Here is a 19,666-nt window from a genome sequence, read left to right on the forward strand (position 1 = left end):
TTGAATACATTCAGCAGGGTGGAACAATCACAGTAAAACATGATTTAAATGTATTGTTGGAAGGGCTGTGGTCACCATTCATGTAGTACATTAAATATATACATCAGATGGTATTGGGGAACTGTTTCATAGGGTTTTCATGGTTACATTATTTACCCATTTCAATCTTATACCAACCAACCCTATGCTTGGTGTGACTGTTATGGTCAGAACAGACCATCTGATGTGCCCTTGCATTTTAATTCCAGGTTGCATATTATAATATTTAAGAGGACCAGTGCTTCTACAGTGAATCACATCTGTGCTGTTTGAGAAAGATGTAACAAATTAAAACGTATCAACGTCTGATTTATATTTACAACGACAGGGGTGCACCGTTCCTGGAGGTACTGCAATACCAGGTCGATGCGTGGAGTGGACGGAGCAAGCCCCTATTCCATCTCCCTGTTCCAAAAATCTATTTAATATATGGTCCCCAGATAGGGGACGTGTCAGATATTGTTATTATTATTATTATTATTATTATTATTATTATTATTATTATTATTATTATTATTATTATTATTATTATTATTATTATTATTATTATATTAAACTGATAAGAACAGATTTAAAAAATATAATTTGTATTTTCATTTCTCTATGGATGCCCCCCCCCCCCAAAGGAAATGAAACAGTACCCGTATGAATGTTTTTCATACACATGGGAAGGGAAGGGGAAGCACAAGGGCAAGGTGAAGTATTTGGTATTTATTCACATATTTAGTCAGTTTATCTACTGTTTATTATTTCTCCAGTGGATGTAAATGCTGGTGTTATATGTAGAGAACGCAATCATTTGGAAAGGTGGAATTATTGAATATTATGTTAATAATACTAATAACAATTTACCACTATCAAAAGGAACAATGTATTTTTACCTCTAGATTTGATATTTTATTTTGAATTCGTTTTTCTAGCCATTTACCAAAACGTATTACTGTGTTGATAATTTATTTGAAATAATGATTGTGCTTTTAATGTATATATATTTGTTTACCTTTATCTAACCAGGCAAGTCAGTTAAGAACAAATTCTTATTTTCAATGACGGCCTAGGAACAGTGGGTTTACTGCCTGTTCAGGGGGAGAACGACAGATTTGCTACCAAAGCGCCATTTTCTTATTTAATCGTGGATTTAAAAGCAAATATTCCAGAACACCTGAGGCTACGAACCAGCCTGCTCCTCATGGGAGTGGCCGGCTGCGTACATTCCTAAAAAGTAACAGCTATGCCTCTGCGTTTAAAAAGAAACCTGCCCCTCTTGAGAAGCCTAGTTGGGGCAACAGCTAAAGAACGGACGGCCATCTTGGGTCATCTCACTTTGGCATCGCCTGCAATATTAGTACCATCTCTTTTGGTCACATTTAGACGCAAATGCACCAAGGTGTTGTTGAAGTCCAGATAGTTGTCATCGTGGCCTGGTATGAAAAATTGTATAGGACCGTTGTCTGTAATGGCAGAGAGTGGGGCTATCTCCACATAACTGGACCTCTCTATTTGAATGTTGGGTTAAGGGGGCCGTGAAAAGATGGAGCTCTGTCTTTACAGCTTCAGAGGACATACGGTGTAAAAGAGCCACGTTGCACTCATCTTTTTTGTCGTTTTTGGTCCAGACCTCCTCACTGTACCACGTCTTTACATTTACATTTACATTTAGGTCATTTAGCAGACGCTCTTATCCAGAGCGACTTACAAATTGGTGCATTCACCTTATGACATCCAGTGGGACAGTCACTTACTGAGTTTCTTTTAACTGTTTAACCTCCGCTCTTTAGAAGCAAGCCTGCGCCTTTATACCCGGATGTCTCTTTTTTGGTCTTCGAGACAACATCATAAGCCCCGAGGCTTCTTGACGCTCTGCATCTGGCGACGTCCTTCTGGTCATAGCATTGGCTACAACCGCACTTACTGTATCTTTAGCCACTGATTTTAAACGTGGGTTGGCTATGCTGAAGCCTCTCTTCATAAACGGTAAAACCATCCTAAAGAGGTTACGAAATATACCTCCTATCCCCGAACCGTACATGGTCGGGGATCCATAATAGCCAGGTAGTCCATTACCCACTTGATCAACATAGTATGAGACATAGCGGTTAGGGTCGAGATGTTGATGGTCCATAACCCTATTTAAATTGATTTGTATTATGTTTATAAAAATATATAATACTAATATTATATTTGTAGATAGGTTTTGGTGGGTCTAAAGTGGAGTTTTACAATCGTTTTACCATAAGCAAATTCAATGTTTTCGTTCTGATCCGTTTTAAGCTCAACCAGAATGTTTTCAATATATTTTTTGCTTACAGGTACGTAGTGTGGCTTGTCGTAGGTGACAGTGACTATGTCCCCATCCTTTCCGTCTATATGAACTGTTCTCAGGAGGGGCACACAGCTGTCTCCGACCCTTAGATAGGATATGATGTCGGTATACACAAATATGTTGTAAAATCCTGAATGTAGATCCGCAGGGAATGGGAATAAATTATCTTTCACTTCCATTTATTGGGACCCATCCCCAACATGTAGGCTAACTTACCGCTGGTCTTTATACCCCCGTCAGCATCCCCTGAGATTTGTACACGTTTATGTACAGGGTTGTAGATCAGGAATATTTCCATATTGTTCGGGGTTAGGAGTTCATTCAACTCTGAGACGATCCTGTCGACGGTTCTATAGAATCCTTTTTTAAGCTTAATAAGTTTTGCAAGTTCCGATATCCCTTTGCAATAAAAATCACGGTCCTTATCTTTGATATTATACCAACTATGGGGTTATGTAATCTCGCTGAGACCTACTTCCCAGGCCTCTGATAACTCTATAGGCTTTGGAAAATTGGTTGTATAATTCTAACTCTGATTATTACGACGCATTACTGGGGAGAGTCAGGTAGAAGCCGGTGTGTTCCATGATGCACTCCTGTGTACATGCGAATGATGGGGTATTTATCATGCATGAGGGTTTAAGTTAACCCCCGATGCCTCCACCACATCCTGCTCTAATACCCAACTGTTGAACTTTTGGGGCCAGTTTTTCCAGCGGACCAGCACCCATTTTTTGGACCCTTTTCTCTCTTTTGATCTAGAATCTCCTCCACGTGAAAGACTTTGTCTTTACCCAACTGTAACTTCTGTAATTTCTGCTCATAAAAAGATCCCTCTATAAGCTCCCAGTCATAATATTTTAACTTGTAGACCTGGGGTATGCGTGGTAGACACTGTGGGAGCAAGATGTACATATAGGGAGAAACATAATACTGTACCACAAGAGAAAGATACACTTAAGAGTGCATTTGCCATTCTGGTAAAATGCATTGTCTATTGTATAGGACAGGAAGCCAAAGTAAGGCCATGAGAGCATAGGACAGCTGGACATACCAAGGTCAGAGGGACATACAAAGGAGGGGATCAGCCAAATGACCAACTGATGGACTATAGACATAGGGCATATATTTTTAGGACTTGAAGAGAAGAGACACATAGTCTACTAGTCCTAATAAGGACAAGCTAAACATAAGGGGCCCATAGGAAAAGATGGGCATGTATTATTTTTTGGACATGAAGAGGTCCTGTCACCATTATAACTTGACTGAAAGCAGATATGGGCGTTATTGGGCGTGAACAAGCAGGAAGCACAGATTGAAAGATAATGGTGGCAGATGGACTGAGGGATGTAACTTCATTTGCATGTGGGATGGACTCATATGTTGTGTGTGTATAAAAACAGAGCCAGTGCTCTGGAAAAGGGTGTGTTCCGCGGACCATCTAGGCTTCTGATATGTTTGTATTAAAAGCCTATATTGAATTCACAAGTTCTTGTAAGTGTCATATTTTGTAACGATCCTCCAAGACAACACTCGGTAGCGGTGAACAACTCATCGCTGCTCATATTTTTAGTCTAAACACCCCTCAACTTGGATATACGCACCAAGTCCCCAACTATGAATTTAAAAATATATTTTTTCTTACGGCGAAGGGGGAACAAACCATACAGATTTTTAAAGACTTGAAGAAAAGAGTTTTCAGAAGAGACCTTGGAGGGCTTCATACATATACTCTTATGGCAGCTGTTGTTGTATCCCTTCACTAAACCTTGAACTATATCAATGTATCTATGCGTGTGGTGAGCTGTAAAATATCGCCACATGCGCTCCTCCAGAGTTCTGTTAAAGCGTTCAACAACTGAAGCTTTCAAATCCGAGCCTGTAGCGAAATGTATTATATTGTGCTTCTTCATGATTTTCTGAATAGTATTATTAAAAAAAGTTTCCTTCAAGATAGGGTCAAAGGCCCGGGTCACCTCTGCCCCGCTCTTATTTAAGCCCCTTACAAATGCTATTTTAGAGAAAATATCTGTAACCGTTAGCATGTAGCGATTTCCATAATTTTTATCTGCAAGGACCTGCATGTCACATAGATCCGCCTTTCTTACAGGTTGATGGAGAGTATATGCATCCTGCTCTGATAACCACTCATTCACTTTAGAATCACTTAACCGGCTACCTGTTTCTTCGGCTATAGCTCTCTGTAAATGTTCCTTACCCCCATAAGACCCGGGGTTAGAGGGATTATAATAACTGTTTTTCAACATCTGCTCTGCCATCCTTCTTGCCTCTCTGAGGTACAATAACGTTAATGAGCCACTTTCAAATAACGACAACATTTAATTTTCATTATAGAATTTTTATTTTATTCATGCATCAAGTATTACGTATACAGACAATTCAGGATTCTTTGCAGGATACGTGTCCCAGTTTTCTCAACGATCACAGCATGCAACACCCTGTATATTTGGTTTTGATTTACAGACTTGTGTCGCTGAACTTTGAAAACACACATGTCCGATATATAAGCATATAAACAACAAATATGATACACGTTACAATTAAATGGTGTTTCAAACAAATAAAGTAAAATCTTAGACAAAGTTGTTTCTAGTTCTTCAGAATCATCCACAACATGATTCATGATTTGTTCCATTTTCAGCACACGCTCTACATTAACCCAGGCATTGTGGGTTGTGTAGAATGATACATCGTTCACTTTATTTTCAATAATCTGATGCATAACATTTGTAAGTTCTCTCAAAAGAAGACATTTATTTATTATCTCTAACATCGTATACACATAGTTGCCCATTGCATTACATCTAAATAACAAAATGTCACTCGGTCTCTTGGGGTTTATTGAGCCAGAAAGTCATCACATCAGCCACCACAACTTCCCTGTATTTATTGTCGTCCAACAGGGTGTGTCGGATTTCTTTGAGTTTATCGTGGATGTAGATTGCCTCCTTCAGTTCATGTAGGAATGCCGTGGTTACCAAGTAAACTCTGGGGATAGACGGCACAAGACCCATAGACTCCAGGGCTCTGACCAGCGATGGTATAAACCTGCAGGACCACAGTCTTTTCACCAGCTCCTCAAATTGGTTGAAGAAGTAGTATCTTGGCGGGTCATATACGGCGCTTGCTGGGGTGATTGATCTCACAACCGATGCATTTCTCTCTTATATATTCTCCAATCACCACATCTAGAAGTGTGGCTACAGAGGCTTTGATGGTGTCCACAAAAATAGTACTGACTACCCCATCAAACACGTCCTCAGGCTGTGTACATGTAGGGGGTGTCGTGGGTCTCGCCAGGCATAAAGTCCTTAGGGTCTGGCCCCCATGTCGTATCGGAGTCCTGGTATGTTGTATGAATATCCATGGTGTATGATGAAATGAAGAACTGGAGGCTTTAAGGGCACTCCTTTTATTGTTGAACCAGTCCTTTGGGTATCAGGGCGTGGTTAACGAAACCGCGTACTTAGTTTTCTTCGGAGGCTGTCCCTTCTGAGGATGTACCTTCTTGGGGCTCCTTTGAATCATAATCCTGAGGATTCGTATATATTATGCACTTCTTTACATGAACTATGCTCTGCCGCTGTTGGCCCTGTACAAAGAGAGCATCCAACAGCTGGAACATTTTCAATTCCATTAGATCCCAAATTTGAAAAGGAATAAGCATGCGCAAACCTAAAATCACCACCATCACAAATGTTTTGGTTGCAGGTTTCCTCGTTGCCGAAATAGAACTCCACGTAGCCACATGGAAGTCCATTGTTTCTTTGTATTTTCACCCTGTGAATTATTCTTCCTGAGGAGTCAGGGGCACCTTGAACAAGATATACCCCTTGGTGATAAGGCTCAGTTCGGGACACACAACCTTGCGAAAAACCGTCCAGTCTTCAAGCCCGTAGTCCACTCCTAAAGTCTGGTCTGTATATTATTCTCCTTCGGCTACCGTATAGAGGTTCACTCTACAGGCCAGGTAATCAAACCGATACCCCGATTGATGTTCATTAGACATCAGCACTTGATCTTTCAGCGTAGTTGCGGGCAGTATTTGGGTTCTATACACACTTAGAAACCGTTTTTTTTGGCGCATCATATATTGTGGCTTGATACTTGGCCCTTTCTCGATGTTTCAACCGAGGTCCTGCTTCCGTTGTTACAGTCATCACAGCTTTGCCACTGATCACAAAATCCATGTTGATTTAAAAAATCTTGTTTAGTGTTCTGAGGACGCATGTCTTGTTCTGGCCTTTATTTATAAGGTGTCTGCCAACCCCAATACCCCAGGACATTCGTGTTTCATAGACAACAACCCTAAGGTCAATAAAACAGGGGGTGGGGGGGTCAAACTCTTTGAAATGGTCACCCCCCGCAGTTCAAAGAGGTCACTAGACATCAATCATCATGACAACTTCAAAGGAATTATATACATATTGTCGCACTCACTCCAAGGCGTGAGAACAGGATGAACATATATGGGCATAACCACGTGATCACTTCCCGCCAGGATGTCCTTACCGGATGCCCAAATATGGGCATGTACACGTCATCCGGACATAGGGTCATAAATAAAATGTTTGACGTGCGCCGTCTACTTTATTCTCTCTCACACCAAAACTGACAAGGTGCACACTGATCAGTAAAGAGAGACTAACATTCTATAATGCTCCCTTTCCTCTGCATTGTTCTCTCACAGTGAGAAACTAAAGGATTACAATAGTGTTCTACACTTTCTTCATTTGAATTTGATCAAATTCAACGTTGCCAATTATTTAATGACATGAGAATTAAGTGGAGTGTCTAATCTTAGCTGGTCTGAGAGAACTGATGAGGCCTGTCCTTTATGTATACATTTGTGTCTTTTTAAATGACCCAATCTGTAGAACCTCTTCCCACAGTCAGTGCAGTGATAAGGCTTCTCTGAAGTGTGTATCCGTTGGTGTGTTTTTACATTGCCCAATTGGGAAAAACTCTTGTCACATTGAGAGCGGAAATAAGGCTTCTCTCCTTTGTCCGGACGAGAGAAACTTGCCCCACAGTCAGAAAAGGAGTCAGGCTTCTCTTACTCCTGAGAGAAACTCTTTTCAAAGTCAGAGCAGGAGTAAGGCTTCTCTCCTTTGTGTATACGTTCATGTTGTTTTAAGGTGCCCAGGTGAGAGAAATTCTTCCCACAGTCAGAGCAGGAGTAAGGCTTCTCTCCTGTGTGTATGCGTTCATGTTGTTTTAAGGTGCCCAGGTGAGAGAAATTCTTTCCACAGCCAGAGCAGGAGAAAGGCTTCTCTCCTGTGTGTATACGTTCATGTTTTTGTAAGGTGCATGGTCGAGAGAAACTCTTTCCACAGTAAGAGCAGGAGTAAGGCTTCTCTCCCGTGTGTATACGTTCATGATATTGTAAGGTGCATGGTCGAGAGAAACTCTTTCCACAGTAAGAGCAGGAGTAAGGCTTCTCTCCTGTGTGTATACGTTCATGTTTTTTTAAAGTGCCCAGTCGAGAGAAACTCTTTCCACAGTAAGAGCAGCAGTAAGGCTTCTTTCCTGTGTGTATATGTTCATGTTGTTTTAAGTTATCCCGATGAGAGAAACTCTTTCCACAGTCAGAGCAGGAGAAAGGCTTCTCTGCTCTGTGTGTTCCATGATGAACTTTTAGCGCAGTTGGCGTTTTGAAGCATTTTACACAGTCAGAGCAAGAGTAAAGTTTTTCTCCTGTGTGTAAACGCTCATGTATTTTTAGGTGGCCCTGTTGAGAGAAACTCTTTCCACAGTAAGAGCAGGAGTAAGGCTTCTCTCCTGTGTGTATACGTTCATGGTTTTTTAAGGTGCCCAGTCGAGAGAAACTTGCCCCACAGTCAGAGCAGGAGTAAGGCTTCTCTCCTGTGTGTATACGTTCATGTTTTTTTAAGGTGCCCAGTCGAGAGAAAATTGCCCCACAGTCAGAGCAGGAGTAAGGCTTCTCTCCTGTGTGTATACGTTCATGGTCTTTTAAGTTGCCCAGTTGAGAGAAACTTGCTCCACAGTCAGAGCAGGAGTAAGGCTTCTCTTTTGTGTGTATACGTTCATGTCGCTTTAAGGTGTACCGATGAGAGAAACTCGCCCCACATTCAGAGCAGGAGTAAGGCTTCTCTCCTGTGTGTGTTTTTAGGTGTATTTTTAGCTTTGATAGAAATGGGAAAATCTCCTCACAATGTGTGCAGTGGTGAGACATCTTTGCTCTGTGATCTTCCTGCTGATGCTCTCTGGATGTAGAGAATGTCTCAACATGGTCTCCTGTGTGAACAACATCAGAACAACCAGTCAATTGATGTGATATACATGTCAATCAAATGTATTTTATGAAGCTCTTTTTACACAAGAAACCAACCCCAAATCCCCAAATCCCCAAAGAGCAAGCAATGCAGATGTAGAAGCACAGTAGCCACGAAAAACTCCCTAGAAAACAGGAACCTTGGAAGAAACAGAGAGGAACCAGGCCCAAAGGGGTGGCCGGTCCTCTTCTGTCTGTACCGGGTGACATATGTATTCATATCAGGAGCCTGTACAATACAGGGGAATAAAACTATTCTAAAAGTGGGTAAGAGATGAAATTGTCATCCTCTACTCACTATAACAAGGGTTAAAAAAGGGGTTAGTTGTCATCATATCATCCTCCACTCACTATAACAAGGGATAGTAACGACACAGACTCACTTCATAGAACTTTAAAACACTGGCAGTTGGTCTATTTCACTTCATTAGTCTACTCTCTGATAACTCCAGATAGCTCAGTTAATAAAACAAATGCTGGAAATACTGGTGTCAAACCATGCACATCTCAGTAGCATGAAATAACATCTACCTTCTCATTGAAACAGTTCATCATGAAACAGCTCTACTGCAACTTTTCATACACAGTGGGAAGTTGGAATGAACAACAAACTTAGTTAGATAGAACCTGCTCTTACCATGAGAAACAGATTTCCCAACCTTCTCCTCCTCTTCTTCATCTTTAATGTTGACATTCAGCTCCAGTGTTTGACTGCAGTCTTCCAGCTTCACTGATGCCATCTCTGGATCCTGCAGTGCAAACTGGGCTCCACTGTCACAATCAGGACCCAGTGACTGTAGGTTTGGACTCAGTGTGGAAGGAGAGAGGCAGGCTGGGTTTGTCATTACTGTTGATGTTACTGGCCTCAGACTTAATTCTAGTCCTGTAGTAACAATGAGAAACAGAAACGAATGTTATTGTCTTGACAGTTCTGGCACTTTCTTTATTCTCTAAAAATATATTATATGTTCAATTATCTAATTCAGTGCTTGACTTGGACTGAAATGGGTGCTGGTGCTGTTTATATTTAGGCACAGGAGCTCCACAATACTGTTGAGCTAATATTCTATAAGAGGAACTGCCACGACTTCCGCCGAAGTCGATCCCTCTCCTTGTTCGGGCGACGCTCGGCTGTCGACGTCACCGGTCTTCTAGTCATCACCGATCCATTACATGTTCAGTATTTAACCCTCTGTTTCTGATAGAGGAATTCTTAATCCCTTTATGTTTTATTGCCAAAACCAATTAAATTCGCACTCATTTCTAATTCATGATAAGTTGTAAGTTTATCATTTGCATGAATTAGCAAGAGACCAGTCTTAAAAAACAAGTTCAGCATTTATTCTTGATGAGTACTAAATGCTCACACACATTACCACAGGTTATAAACTGAAAATGACGTCAGCGTTTTTCCAAACGTTCAGTTTCACAAACAGAGGGCCCCTCTAATTCTCAAGCCTCCGCGTTATCAGCACGAAGTCAAGGCCAGTCAGCATAAATCAACATTCCCGACCATTTTGGAGATGGCCCGTTCCCACCACCTGGAGATTTGTACAACTGAATGAACTTAAAGAACAGACCTTCATTGTTACTTAACTTCCTGACTACATTATATACAATTGTGAAAGGGAGCAAGAGGGACAGTACATTATAGCATTTGGACTAGTCAGTTTCTGATTGGAATGTATACATAATTAGTCATTTCAAACATATTTTCCTCTATCAGTTTCCCACATGTATGTGTGCGTGTTAGTTCTATGTTGATGGCTGTATCTGATGGCTGGTATTTTGTTGCCGGGCTAAGTATCGCCCTCGTCTCCTGCCTCTCGGGGAAGGACCTGGAGTGGCCAACGCCTTATGTGGGGGAAGAAGAAGCTTGTTGGACCACTTCGGGATTTCACCCACCGCTTCCGGGCAGTCTTTGACCATCCGCCTGAGGGAACGTCTCGTACACCTGAGGCAGGGGACGAGGAGCGCACAGGAGTTTGTGATGAAATGACAGGGCCCTGATCGAGTCTGCGCGAGGACATCCGTCGGGAGTTGGACTGCAGGGACACCACTCTCACATTCAACCAGCTGGTGGACCTGTCCATCCGGCTGGATAACGTGCTGGCTACCCGCGGACATCCAGATCGGGGTCTGTCAATTCCATCCCCCAGCACCACCGCCCATGGAGCTGGGAGGTGCTGCACTTAGGGCGACCGGAGGCGGGGCCATTCCATGCACCATCTGTGGTCGCAGAGGGCACACTGCCGGTCGGTGCTGGGGAGGTTCCTCTGGGAGTCGAGGCAGCAGGCGCGAGGACGTCTGTCGGGACACTCTCGTGTCAACCCAGGTGAGTAGGGGTTTCCATCGGTGCTACTACAGTGGAAAGCCTAGACCAGGTCTCCACCGTGCGCATCCCCTCTGAATATACCGATTTGACTCAATTACCACCCCATCGGCGGGGGGGGGATTGTGCGATAAATCTCCTGGTAGACGCAGCACTTCCCAGGAGTCACGTGTATCCCCTGTCGCAAGAGGAGACGGCGGCTATGGAAACATATGTTTCCGAATCTCTGGGGCAGAGATACATTCGGCCCTCCACTTCACCTGCCTCCTCAAGTTTATTTTCGTGAAGAAGGATAGAGGTGTATTGACTGAGGCATTAACCAAATCACTGTGAGGTATTTTGTTGCCGGGCTTTGTATCTACGCCAGTTTATTCGTGGTACTGGTATATTTCACGGACCGTTGTATTGTTTCTATACCCGTGTTTTTTCGTGTATTAAATACCTTGTCCACGCATCTCAACTCTCCTGCGCCTGACTCCTTTTCACCAGTTATCCAAAGCCTTGACAGGAACATGAGCTCAAACAGTAGACATTTGAGGTGCCGGTTCTCTGCTCCAGTGAGCTCCTGTCCAAGTCAAGCACTGATCTCATTTCAGGATCAGGTAGCTAAGCATTGACAACAAAACATTCATATCACACAAAGTACACACTTTAAAATTAGTCTACACAAAGTAAGTGCACTTAAACTAAAGTAGATTTCCCCAATTCACATAAATGGCAAAAAAACATTTAGTATAAGTTTAGTTAACCTGGTCTTCACTGTATTATTTTAATCAAAAACCAATTGTATTTTCTGTTCACACCATAGTAACATTTATAGATAAAGATAGAAACAACTGAAGGTGTCTCAATATTAGTACACATGTAGAAAACTGATGATCATTACATTAAGCTTCAAAACTGGAGTGTGACCATGAAATGGTCTCTCTGCACCAGCACTGAAATCTGTTGGAGCAGACAGAGTGGACAGCTCCATTTTACCAGCTCGTGAATTTGACACAAAATGAATAACATGCTAAACAAACTCAGAAAGCTCAAATACTTGTATTCTTTATTAAAACTACATTGAGGAAATTATGTACATTTATTCAGACAAACCAAAAGCTTCTAGCTATGTGACTTGTAAAATAGTTGATCACAATCACTCGGTTCCACACAAAAATAAAACATCAAACCTTTACCAAACGTGATAATACCTTAACGGGATTACAACCCTAAAAAGTTAACGGGTACGATATGACAACTGCGGAATGGATCCCAGCCTGCGACCCAAAACAATGACGTCGTAAAAGAGGCAAACGAAGCGGTATTCTGGTCAGGCTCCGGAGACGGGTACATCGCACACCACTCCCTAGTACCTTGACAACAAGGTTGATGAAATCCGAGCAAGGGTAGCATTCCAGAGAGACATCAGAGACTGTAACGTTTTTTGCTACGCGGAAACATGGCTCACTCCAGAGACGCTAACGGAATCGGTGCAGCCAGCTGGTTTCTTCACGCATCGCGCCAACAGAAACAAACATCTTTCTGGTAAGAAGAGGGACGGGGGCGTATGCCTTACGATTAACGAGACGTGGTGTGATCACAACAACATACAGGAACTCAAGTCCTTCTGTTCACCTGACTAATCGCTGCAGCTGTTCATAGTCCATCGGTATATAGCCCACCCAATTTACCTACCTCATCCCCATATTGTTTTTATTTATTTACTTTTTTGCACACCAGTATCTCTACCTGCACATGAACATCTGATCATTTTTCACTCCAGTGTTAATCTGCAAAATTGTAATTATTCGCCTCCCTCCTCATGCCTTTTGCACACAATGTATATAGACTCTTTTTTTCTACTGTGTTATTAACTCTGTTGCTGTCTGTTCACACTGCTATGCTTTATCTTGGCCGGGTCACAGTTGTAAATGAGAACTTGTTCTCAACTAGCCTACCTGGTTAAATAAAGGTGAAATAAAAAAATGAAATGAGAATTCCTCACAATCAAATGTCGACCGCATTATCTACCAAGGGAATTCGATTATAATCACAGCCGTATATATTCCCCCCCAAGCAGACACATCGATGGCCCTGAACAAACTTTATTTGACTCTTTGCAAACTTGAAACCACATATCCTGAGGCTGCATTCATTGTAGCTGGGGATTTTAACAAGGCTAATCTGAAAACAAGACTCCCTAAATTGTATCAGCATATCGATTGCGCAACCAGGGCTGGTAAAACCTTGGATCATTGCTATTCTAACTTCCGCGACGCATATAAGGCCCTCCCCTGCCCTCCTTTCGGGAAAAACTGACCACGACTCCATTTTGTTGATCCCTGCCTACAGACAGAAACTAAAACAAGAAGCTCCCGCGCTCAGGTCTGTTCAACGCTGGTCCGACCAATCTGATTCCACGCTTCAAGACTGCTTCGATCACGTGGACTGGGATATGTTCCGCATTGCTTCCTACAACAACATTGACGAATACGCTGATTCGGTGAGCGAGTATATTAGAAAGTGCATTGACGATCCCATAGCAACGGTTAAAACATTCCCAAACCAGAAACCGTGGATTGATGGCAGCATCCGCGTGACACTGAAAGCACAAACCACTGCTTTTAACCAGGGCAAGGTGACCGGAAACATGACTGAATACAAACAGTGTAGCTATTCCCTCCGCAAGGCAATCAAACAAGCTAAGCGTCAGTGTAGAGACAAAGTAGAGTCACAATTCAACGGCTCAGACACAAGAGGTATATGGCAGGGTCTACAGTCAATCACGGATTACAAAAAGAAAACCAGCCCTGTCACGGACCAGGATGTCTTGCTCCCCGACAGACTAAATAACTTTTTTGCCCGCTTTGAGGACAATACAGTGCCACTGACACGGCCCGCAACCAAAACCTGCTGACACTCCTTCACTGCAGCCGATGTGAGTAAAACATTTAAACGTGTTAACCCTCGCAAGGCTGCAGGCCCAGACGGCATCCCCAGCCACGTCCTCAGGGCATGCGCAGACCAGCTGGCTGGTGTGTTTACGGACATATTCAATCCATCCTTAACCCAGTCTGCTGTTGCCACATGCTTCAAGAGGGTCACCATTGTCCTGGTTCCCAAGAAAGCTAAGGTAACTGAGCTAAACGACTATCGCCCCGTAGCAATCACTTCCGTCATCATGAAGTGCTTTGAGAGACTAGTCAAGGACCATATCAACCGTAAAATGGTCTCTCCTGCTGCACCCTCACTGCCTGCACTGAAGTCCGTTGACGCAGACCGACTGGGCACCGCCATTTAACCAGCTTGAGAATATTCCCTTTCATGGAGATCTATGGACAAATCCGTTGACCTCATGGCTTGGATTTTGCCCTGACATGCACTGTAAACTGTGGGACCTTACATAGACAGGTGTGTACCTTCACAAATCATGTCCAATCAATTGAATTTACCACAGGTGGACAACAATCAAGTTGAAGAAATATCTCAAGGATGATCAATGGAAACAGGATGCACCTGAGCTCAATGTTAAGTCTCATCGCAAAGGATTTGAATACTTACATAAATAAGGTATTACTGTTTTTTATTTTTTTATTTTAGAAAATGTGAAAACATTTCCAAAACCGGTGTTTGCTTGGTTATTATGGGATATTGTGTGTAGATTGATGAGGATTCTTTTATTTAATCCATATTAAAATGAGGCTGTAACAAAAACAAAACGTGGGAAAAGTCAAGGGGTCTAAATTCTTTCTGAATGGGAGAGGGGATACCTAGTCAGTTGTACAACTGAATGTATTCAACTGAAGTGTGTCTTCCACATTTAACCCAACCTCTGAATCAGAGAGGTGCGGGGAGCTGCCATAATGGACACCCGTGTCTCTAGCGCCCGGGGTTCAGTGTGTTAACTGCCGTGTTCAGGGGCAGAATGACATATTTTTTAACTTGTCAGCTCAAGGATTCGATCCAGCAACCTTTCGGTTACTGGCCCAACGTTCTAACCACTAGGCTACCAGTACGTATTCATTTTAGTAGGCTGTGCAATACAACAGGAGAATAAAAAACTAGATAAGTATCTCATAAGTCTTGAAAAGTATGACCTATATCATCCTCCACTCACTATCACAAGGGTTAGAAACTACAGACTTCATAGAACTTTAAAACTGGCAGTTTGTCTACTTCACTTCTTTAGTCTCCTCTCTGATCACTCCAGATAGCTCAGTAAATAAAACAAATGCTGACAATACTGATGTCAAACCATGCAAGTGTCAGTAGCATGAAATAACATCTACCTTCTCATTGAAACAGTTCATCATGAAACAGTTCTACTGCAACTTTTCATACACATTGGGAAGTTGGAATGAACAACAAACTTAGATAGATAGAACCTGCTCTTACCATGAGAAACAGATTCCCCAACCTTCTCCTCCTCTTCTTCATCTTTAATGTTGACATTCAGCTCCAGTGTTTGACTGCAGTCTTCCAGCTTCACTGATGCCATCTCTGGATCCTGCAGTGCAAACTGGGCTCCACTGTCACAATCAGGACCCAGTGACTGTAGGTTTGGAGTCCGTGTGGAAGGAGAGAGGCAGGCTGGGTTTGTCGTCACTGTTGATGTTACCGGCGTCATACCTGAGTCGGCAAGTAGTACAAGAGAAAGACACAAAAGATATTTTCTTGACCGTTCTGGCACCTTCTTTATTCTTTATTAAATATGTTACATTTGTTCTTGTTCAATTATCTAATTCAGTGCTCGACTTGGACTGAAATAGTTGCCGATACTCATTTTGGGTGCCGGTACTGTTTATATTTAGGTGCAGGAGCTTCATAATACATTTGAGCTGAAACTTAACCTGTAGTAGAAAAATGCATAAATTACTCAAAAACCGTTTAGTACAAGGTTACGGTTTGTTTTAGGCAGCACTATGTGCTATTTCCTTAATAACCTTGTATTACATTTACATTACATTTAAGTCATTTAGCAGACGCTCTTATCCAGAGCGACTTACAAATTGGATTCACGGTTTTACTTCAAAAACACAACACAGCAGTGCAACTGTGAAATTGTCTCCCTCTGCAGATGAAGTTAGTTTGACGCAGAACGAGAGGCGCCGCCATTTTACCAGCTTGAGAATATTTCCTTTCATGGGGCTCTACGGACAATTCCTTCGACCTCATGGCTTGGTTTTTGCTCTGACATGCACTGTCAAATGTGGGACCTTATATAGCCAGGTGTGTGCGCCTTTCCAAATCATGTCCAATCAACTGAATTTACCACAGGTTGACAACAATCAAGTTGTAGAAACATCTCAAGGATGATCAATGGAAACAAGATCCACCCGAGCTCAATGTCGAGTCTCATAGCCAAGGGTCTGAATACTTATGTAAATAAGGTATCTGTTTTTAATGTTTTATAAATGTGAAAACATTTCTAAAAACCTGTGTTTGCTTTGTCATTATGGGGTATTGTGTGTAGATTGATGAGGAACGTTTCTTATTTAACCCATTTTAAATAAGGCTGTAACGTAACAAGATGTGGAAAAGGTCAAGGTGCCTGAATACTTTCTGAATGCACTGTATAGTCTGGTACTGTATGTATTCATATCAGTAGGCTGGTACTGTATGTATTCATATCAGTAGGCTGGTACTGTATGTATTCATATCAGTAGGCGGGTACTGTATGTATTCATATCAGCAGGTTGGTACTGTATGTATTCATATCAGTAGGCTGGTACTGTATGTATTCATATCAGTAGGCTGGTAGTGTATGTATTCATATCAGCAGGCTGGTACTGTATGTATTCATATCAGCGGGTAGTGTATGTATTCATATCTGGTACTGTATGTATTCATATCAGTAGGCTGTATGTATTCATATCAGTAGGTGGGTAGTGTATGTATTCATATCAGCAGGCTGGTACTGTATGTATTCATATCAGTAGGCTGGTAGTGTATGTATTCATATCAGCAGGCTGGTACTGTATGTATTCATATCAGTAGGCGGGTAGTGTATGTATTCATATCAGTAGGCTGGTACTGTATGTATTCATTTGAGCAGGCTGTGCAATACAAAAGGGAATAAAACTAATCTAAAAGTATCTCATAAATCTCATCTCATAAATCCTCCACTCACTATCACAAGAGTTAGAAACTACAGACTAATTTCATATAACTTTAAAACACTGGCAGTTTGTCTATTTCACTTCTTTAGTCTACTCTCTGATCACTCCAGACAGCCCAGTGAATAAAACAAATACTGGCAATACTGGTGTCAAACCATGCAAGTCTCAGTAGCATGAAATAACATCTACCTTCTCATTGAAACAGTTCATCATGAAACAGTTCTACTGCAACTTTTCATACACAGTGGGAAGTTGGAATGAAACAAACTTAGATAGAACCTTCTCTTACCATGAGAAACAGGTTTCCCAATCTTCTCCTCCTCTTCTTCATCTTTAATGTTGACATTCAGCTCCAGTGTTTGACTGCAGTCTTCCAGCTTCACTGATGCCATCTCTGGATCCTGCAGTGCAAACTGGGCTCCACTGTCACAATCAGGACCCAGTGACTGTAGGTTTGGAGTCAGTGTGGAAGGAGAGAGGAGGCCTGGGTTTGTCCTCACTGTTGATGTTACAGGCCTCAGGCTTAATCTGAGTCAGCCAGTAGTAATAGAGAGAAACAGATACAAAAGTTAGTCTTGACAGTTCTGGCACATTCTTAATTCTCTAAAAATATGGTTTATATTTAGGTGCAGGAGCTCCACAATACTGTTGGAACTAATATTCTATAAGAGGAACATGAGATCAAACAGTAGACATTTGAGGTGATGGTACTCAGCTCCAGTGAGTTCCTGTCCAAGTCAAGCACTGATCTCATTTCAATAGATCTGGTAACTAAGCATTGAGAACAAAACACGAATTCATTCACATTAGGCAAAGTATACACTTTAAATTAGGCTACACAACTCTAAACGCACTTAATCTATAGTAGATTTCCCGAATTCACATAAATGACTCAAAAAAATGTAGTACAAGGTTGCATGCAGTATGTTGTAGGCAGCACGATGTACTATTTTCCTGAATAACATTGTCACTGTATTATTCCAATCAAAAAGTATTTCCGTTCACACCATAGTAACATTTATAGATAAAGATAACTTAATGTGTCTGAATATTAGTACACATGTAGAAAACTGATAATCATTACAAATTAGCTCCAAAACAGTAGTGGAACCGTAAAATTGTCTCTCTGCTGCACCCTCACTGCCTGCACTGTAGTCCGTTGATGCAGACCGAGAGGGAGCCGCCATTTTACCAGCTCGTGAATTTTAACGTTACACAAAACCAAAAACGTCATGTTAAAAGAACACATAAATCTCAAATTATTTGATCCTTAATGAGATTACCTTGACGAGATACATCCACTCAGACAAACCCAGAGTATCTATGTCAATTGTAAAAAATAAAAAGTGATCACGTTCACTCACGCGGTTTGGCACATTTTTTTCTCTACAAAACGTGATAATAACTTGACGTATTTGTTACCTAGCATGTTATTACATGTTCTTTAGATATTATAACGTGCTATTACATACCAGTAGTAATACATTTGAAACGTACACAAAAGTTGTGGTCTCGACTGCAGAATTCTGGCGTGTCCTTTATTGTGAAGAATGATGTGCGCCTGCGTGGAACTTACTGTTCCCCCACCCCCAGTTTCTAAACCCAGAGACGCAAACAACGCGAGACTTCAGAGAACGCTTGTGATGCGGACCAAGCCTGGGTTTGAGAAGTCAATGAGAGAAGTGAACCATTTTGATAATTTTGCAGTGGTTAATGGGGATCCTAATAAATAACAAAAATATTCCGTCGGTACACACTTGAAACATGGCCATTATTTTATCAATTTCATAACTGCAGTGGTTTATTCACAATCGCTCTCACTGCGTATCTTACATATCGCAGCATCACATGAGTAGGCAGACACTCTTCACTCTTCCAACGAAACTCCAGATATAACACATTTTATCGGTGCCCTGCTCCAAAAAACAATGCTCTCTCCTTCTGCCCTTCTGAGACGCATGAAATCAAAACCACTACTGGTCACTCTGACTGACTCTAGCTTTCCTAATGCCTCCTTTACCATCTTCCTGACCTCAAATGATCTCCCAACAATACATAATTGTTGATGAATCGCGCTCCATAAGAAAGCGATGTTCATTTACAACTTTTGGCCTGTTTGCTCCATTTTTCGTCGTCTCCGTCTTCCATTCAATTCATTCTTACCAGTTTTACTCAACTTGGAGCCACCAGACTCGAACAGCACTTCGGCTTCGCCATATTTCCCTCCCCAAAACCAGACACACCACGCTACCGACTAACTCCTGCATGTAGAATCCTGCATTGAAAAAAGCCAACATCTACAGGTTAAATGGGAATTTACATTTACATTACATTTAAGTCATTTAGCAGACGCTCTTATCCAGAGCGACTTACAAATTGGTGCATTCACCTTATGACATCCAGTGGAACAGCCACTTTACAATAGTGCATCTAAATCTTTTAAGGGGGGGGGGGGGGGGTAGAAGGATTACTTTATCCTATCCTAGGTATTCCTTAAAGAGGTGGTGTTTCAGGTGTCTCCGGAAGGTGGTGATCGACTCCGCTGTCCTGGC

General features: G+C 41.9%; 1 protein-coding gene, 1 long non-coding RNA gene and 1 pseudogene across 2 annotated transcripts in view; all 3 read right to left on the reverse strand.

Annotated features, from left to right (window-relative positions):
• Positions 1 to 364: 364 nt before the first annotated feature.
• On the reverse strand, positions 365 to 499 carry LOC124021019 (annotated as a pseudogene).
• Positions 500 to 4,705: 4,206 nt separating this feature from the next.
• The window catches only part of LOC124021014 (gastrula zinc finger protein XlCGF26.1-like), a 100,884-nt gene continuing 85,923 nt past the window's right edge, over positions 4,706 to 19,666 (reverse strand). The window contains exon 3 of the mRNA XM_046336326.1: positions 4,706 to 8,641. Coding sequence (XP_046192282.1) covers positions 7,440 to 8,641 — 1,202 coding nt within the window. The 3' untranslated portion in view covers positions 4,706 to 7,439. The remainder of the gene's footprint in view (positions 8,642 to 19,666) is intronic.
• LOC124021016 lies at positions 15,468 to 18,697 on the reverse strand. Its single transcript, XR_006836180.1, has 3 exons — positions 18,587 to 18,697; positions 17,404 to 17,642; positions 15,468 to 15,624 (listed from the first exon to the last, which is right to left on the reverse strand). It is a non-coding gene; the product is annotated as an uncharacterized LOC124021016 (long non-coding RNA).

The sequence above is a fragment of the Oncorhynchus gorbuscha genome, unplaced genomic scaffold, assembly GCF_021184085.1.
Source record: "Oncorhynchus gorbuscha isolate QuinsamMale2020 ecotype Even-year unplaced genomic scaffold, OgorEven_v1.0 Un_scaffold_1021, whole genome shotgun sequence".
In the NCBI taxonomy this organism is placed as follows: domain Eukaryota; kingdom Metazoa; phylum Chordata; class Actinopteri; order Salmoniformes; family Salmonidae; genus Oncorhynchus; species Oncorhynchus gorbuscha.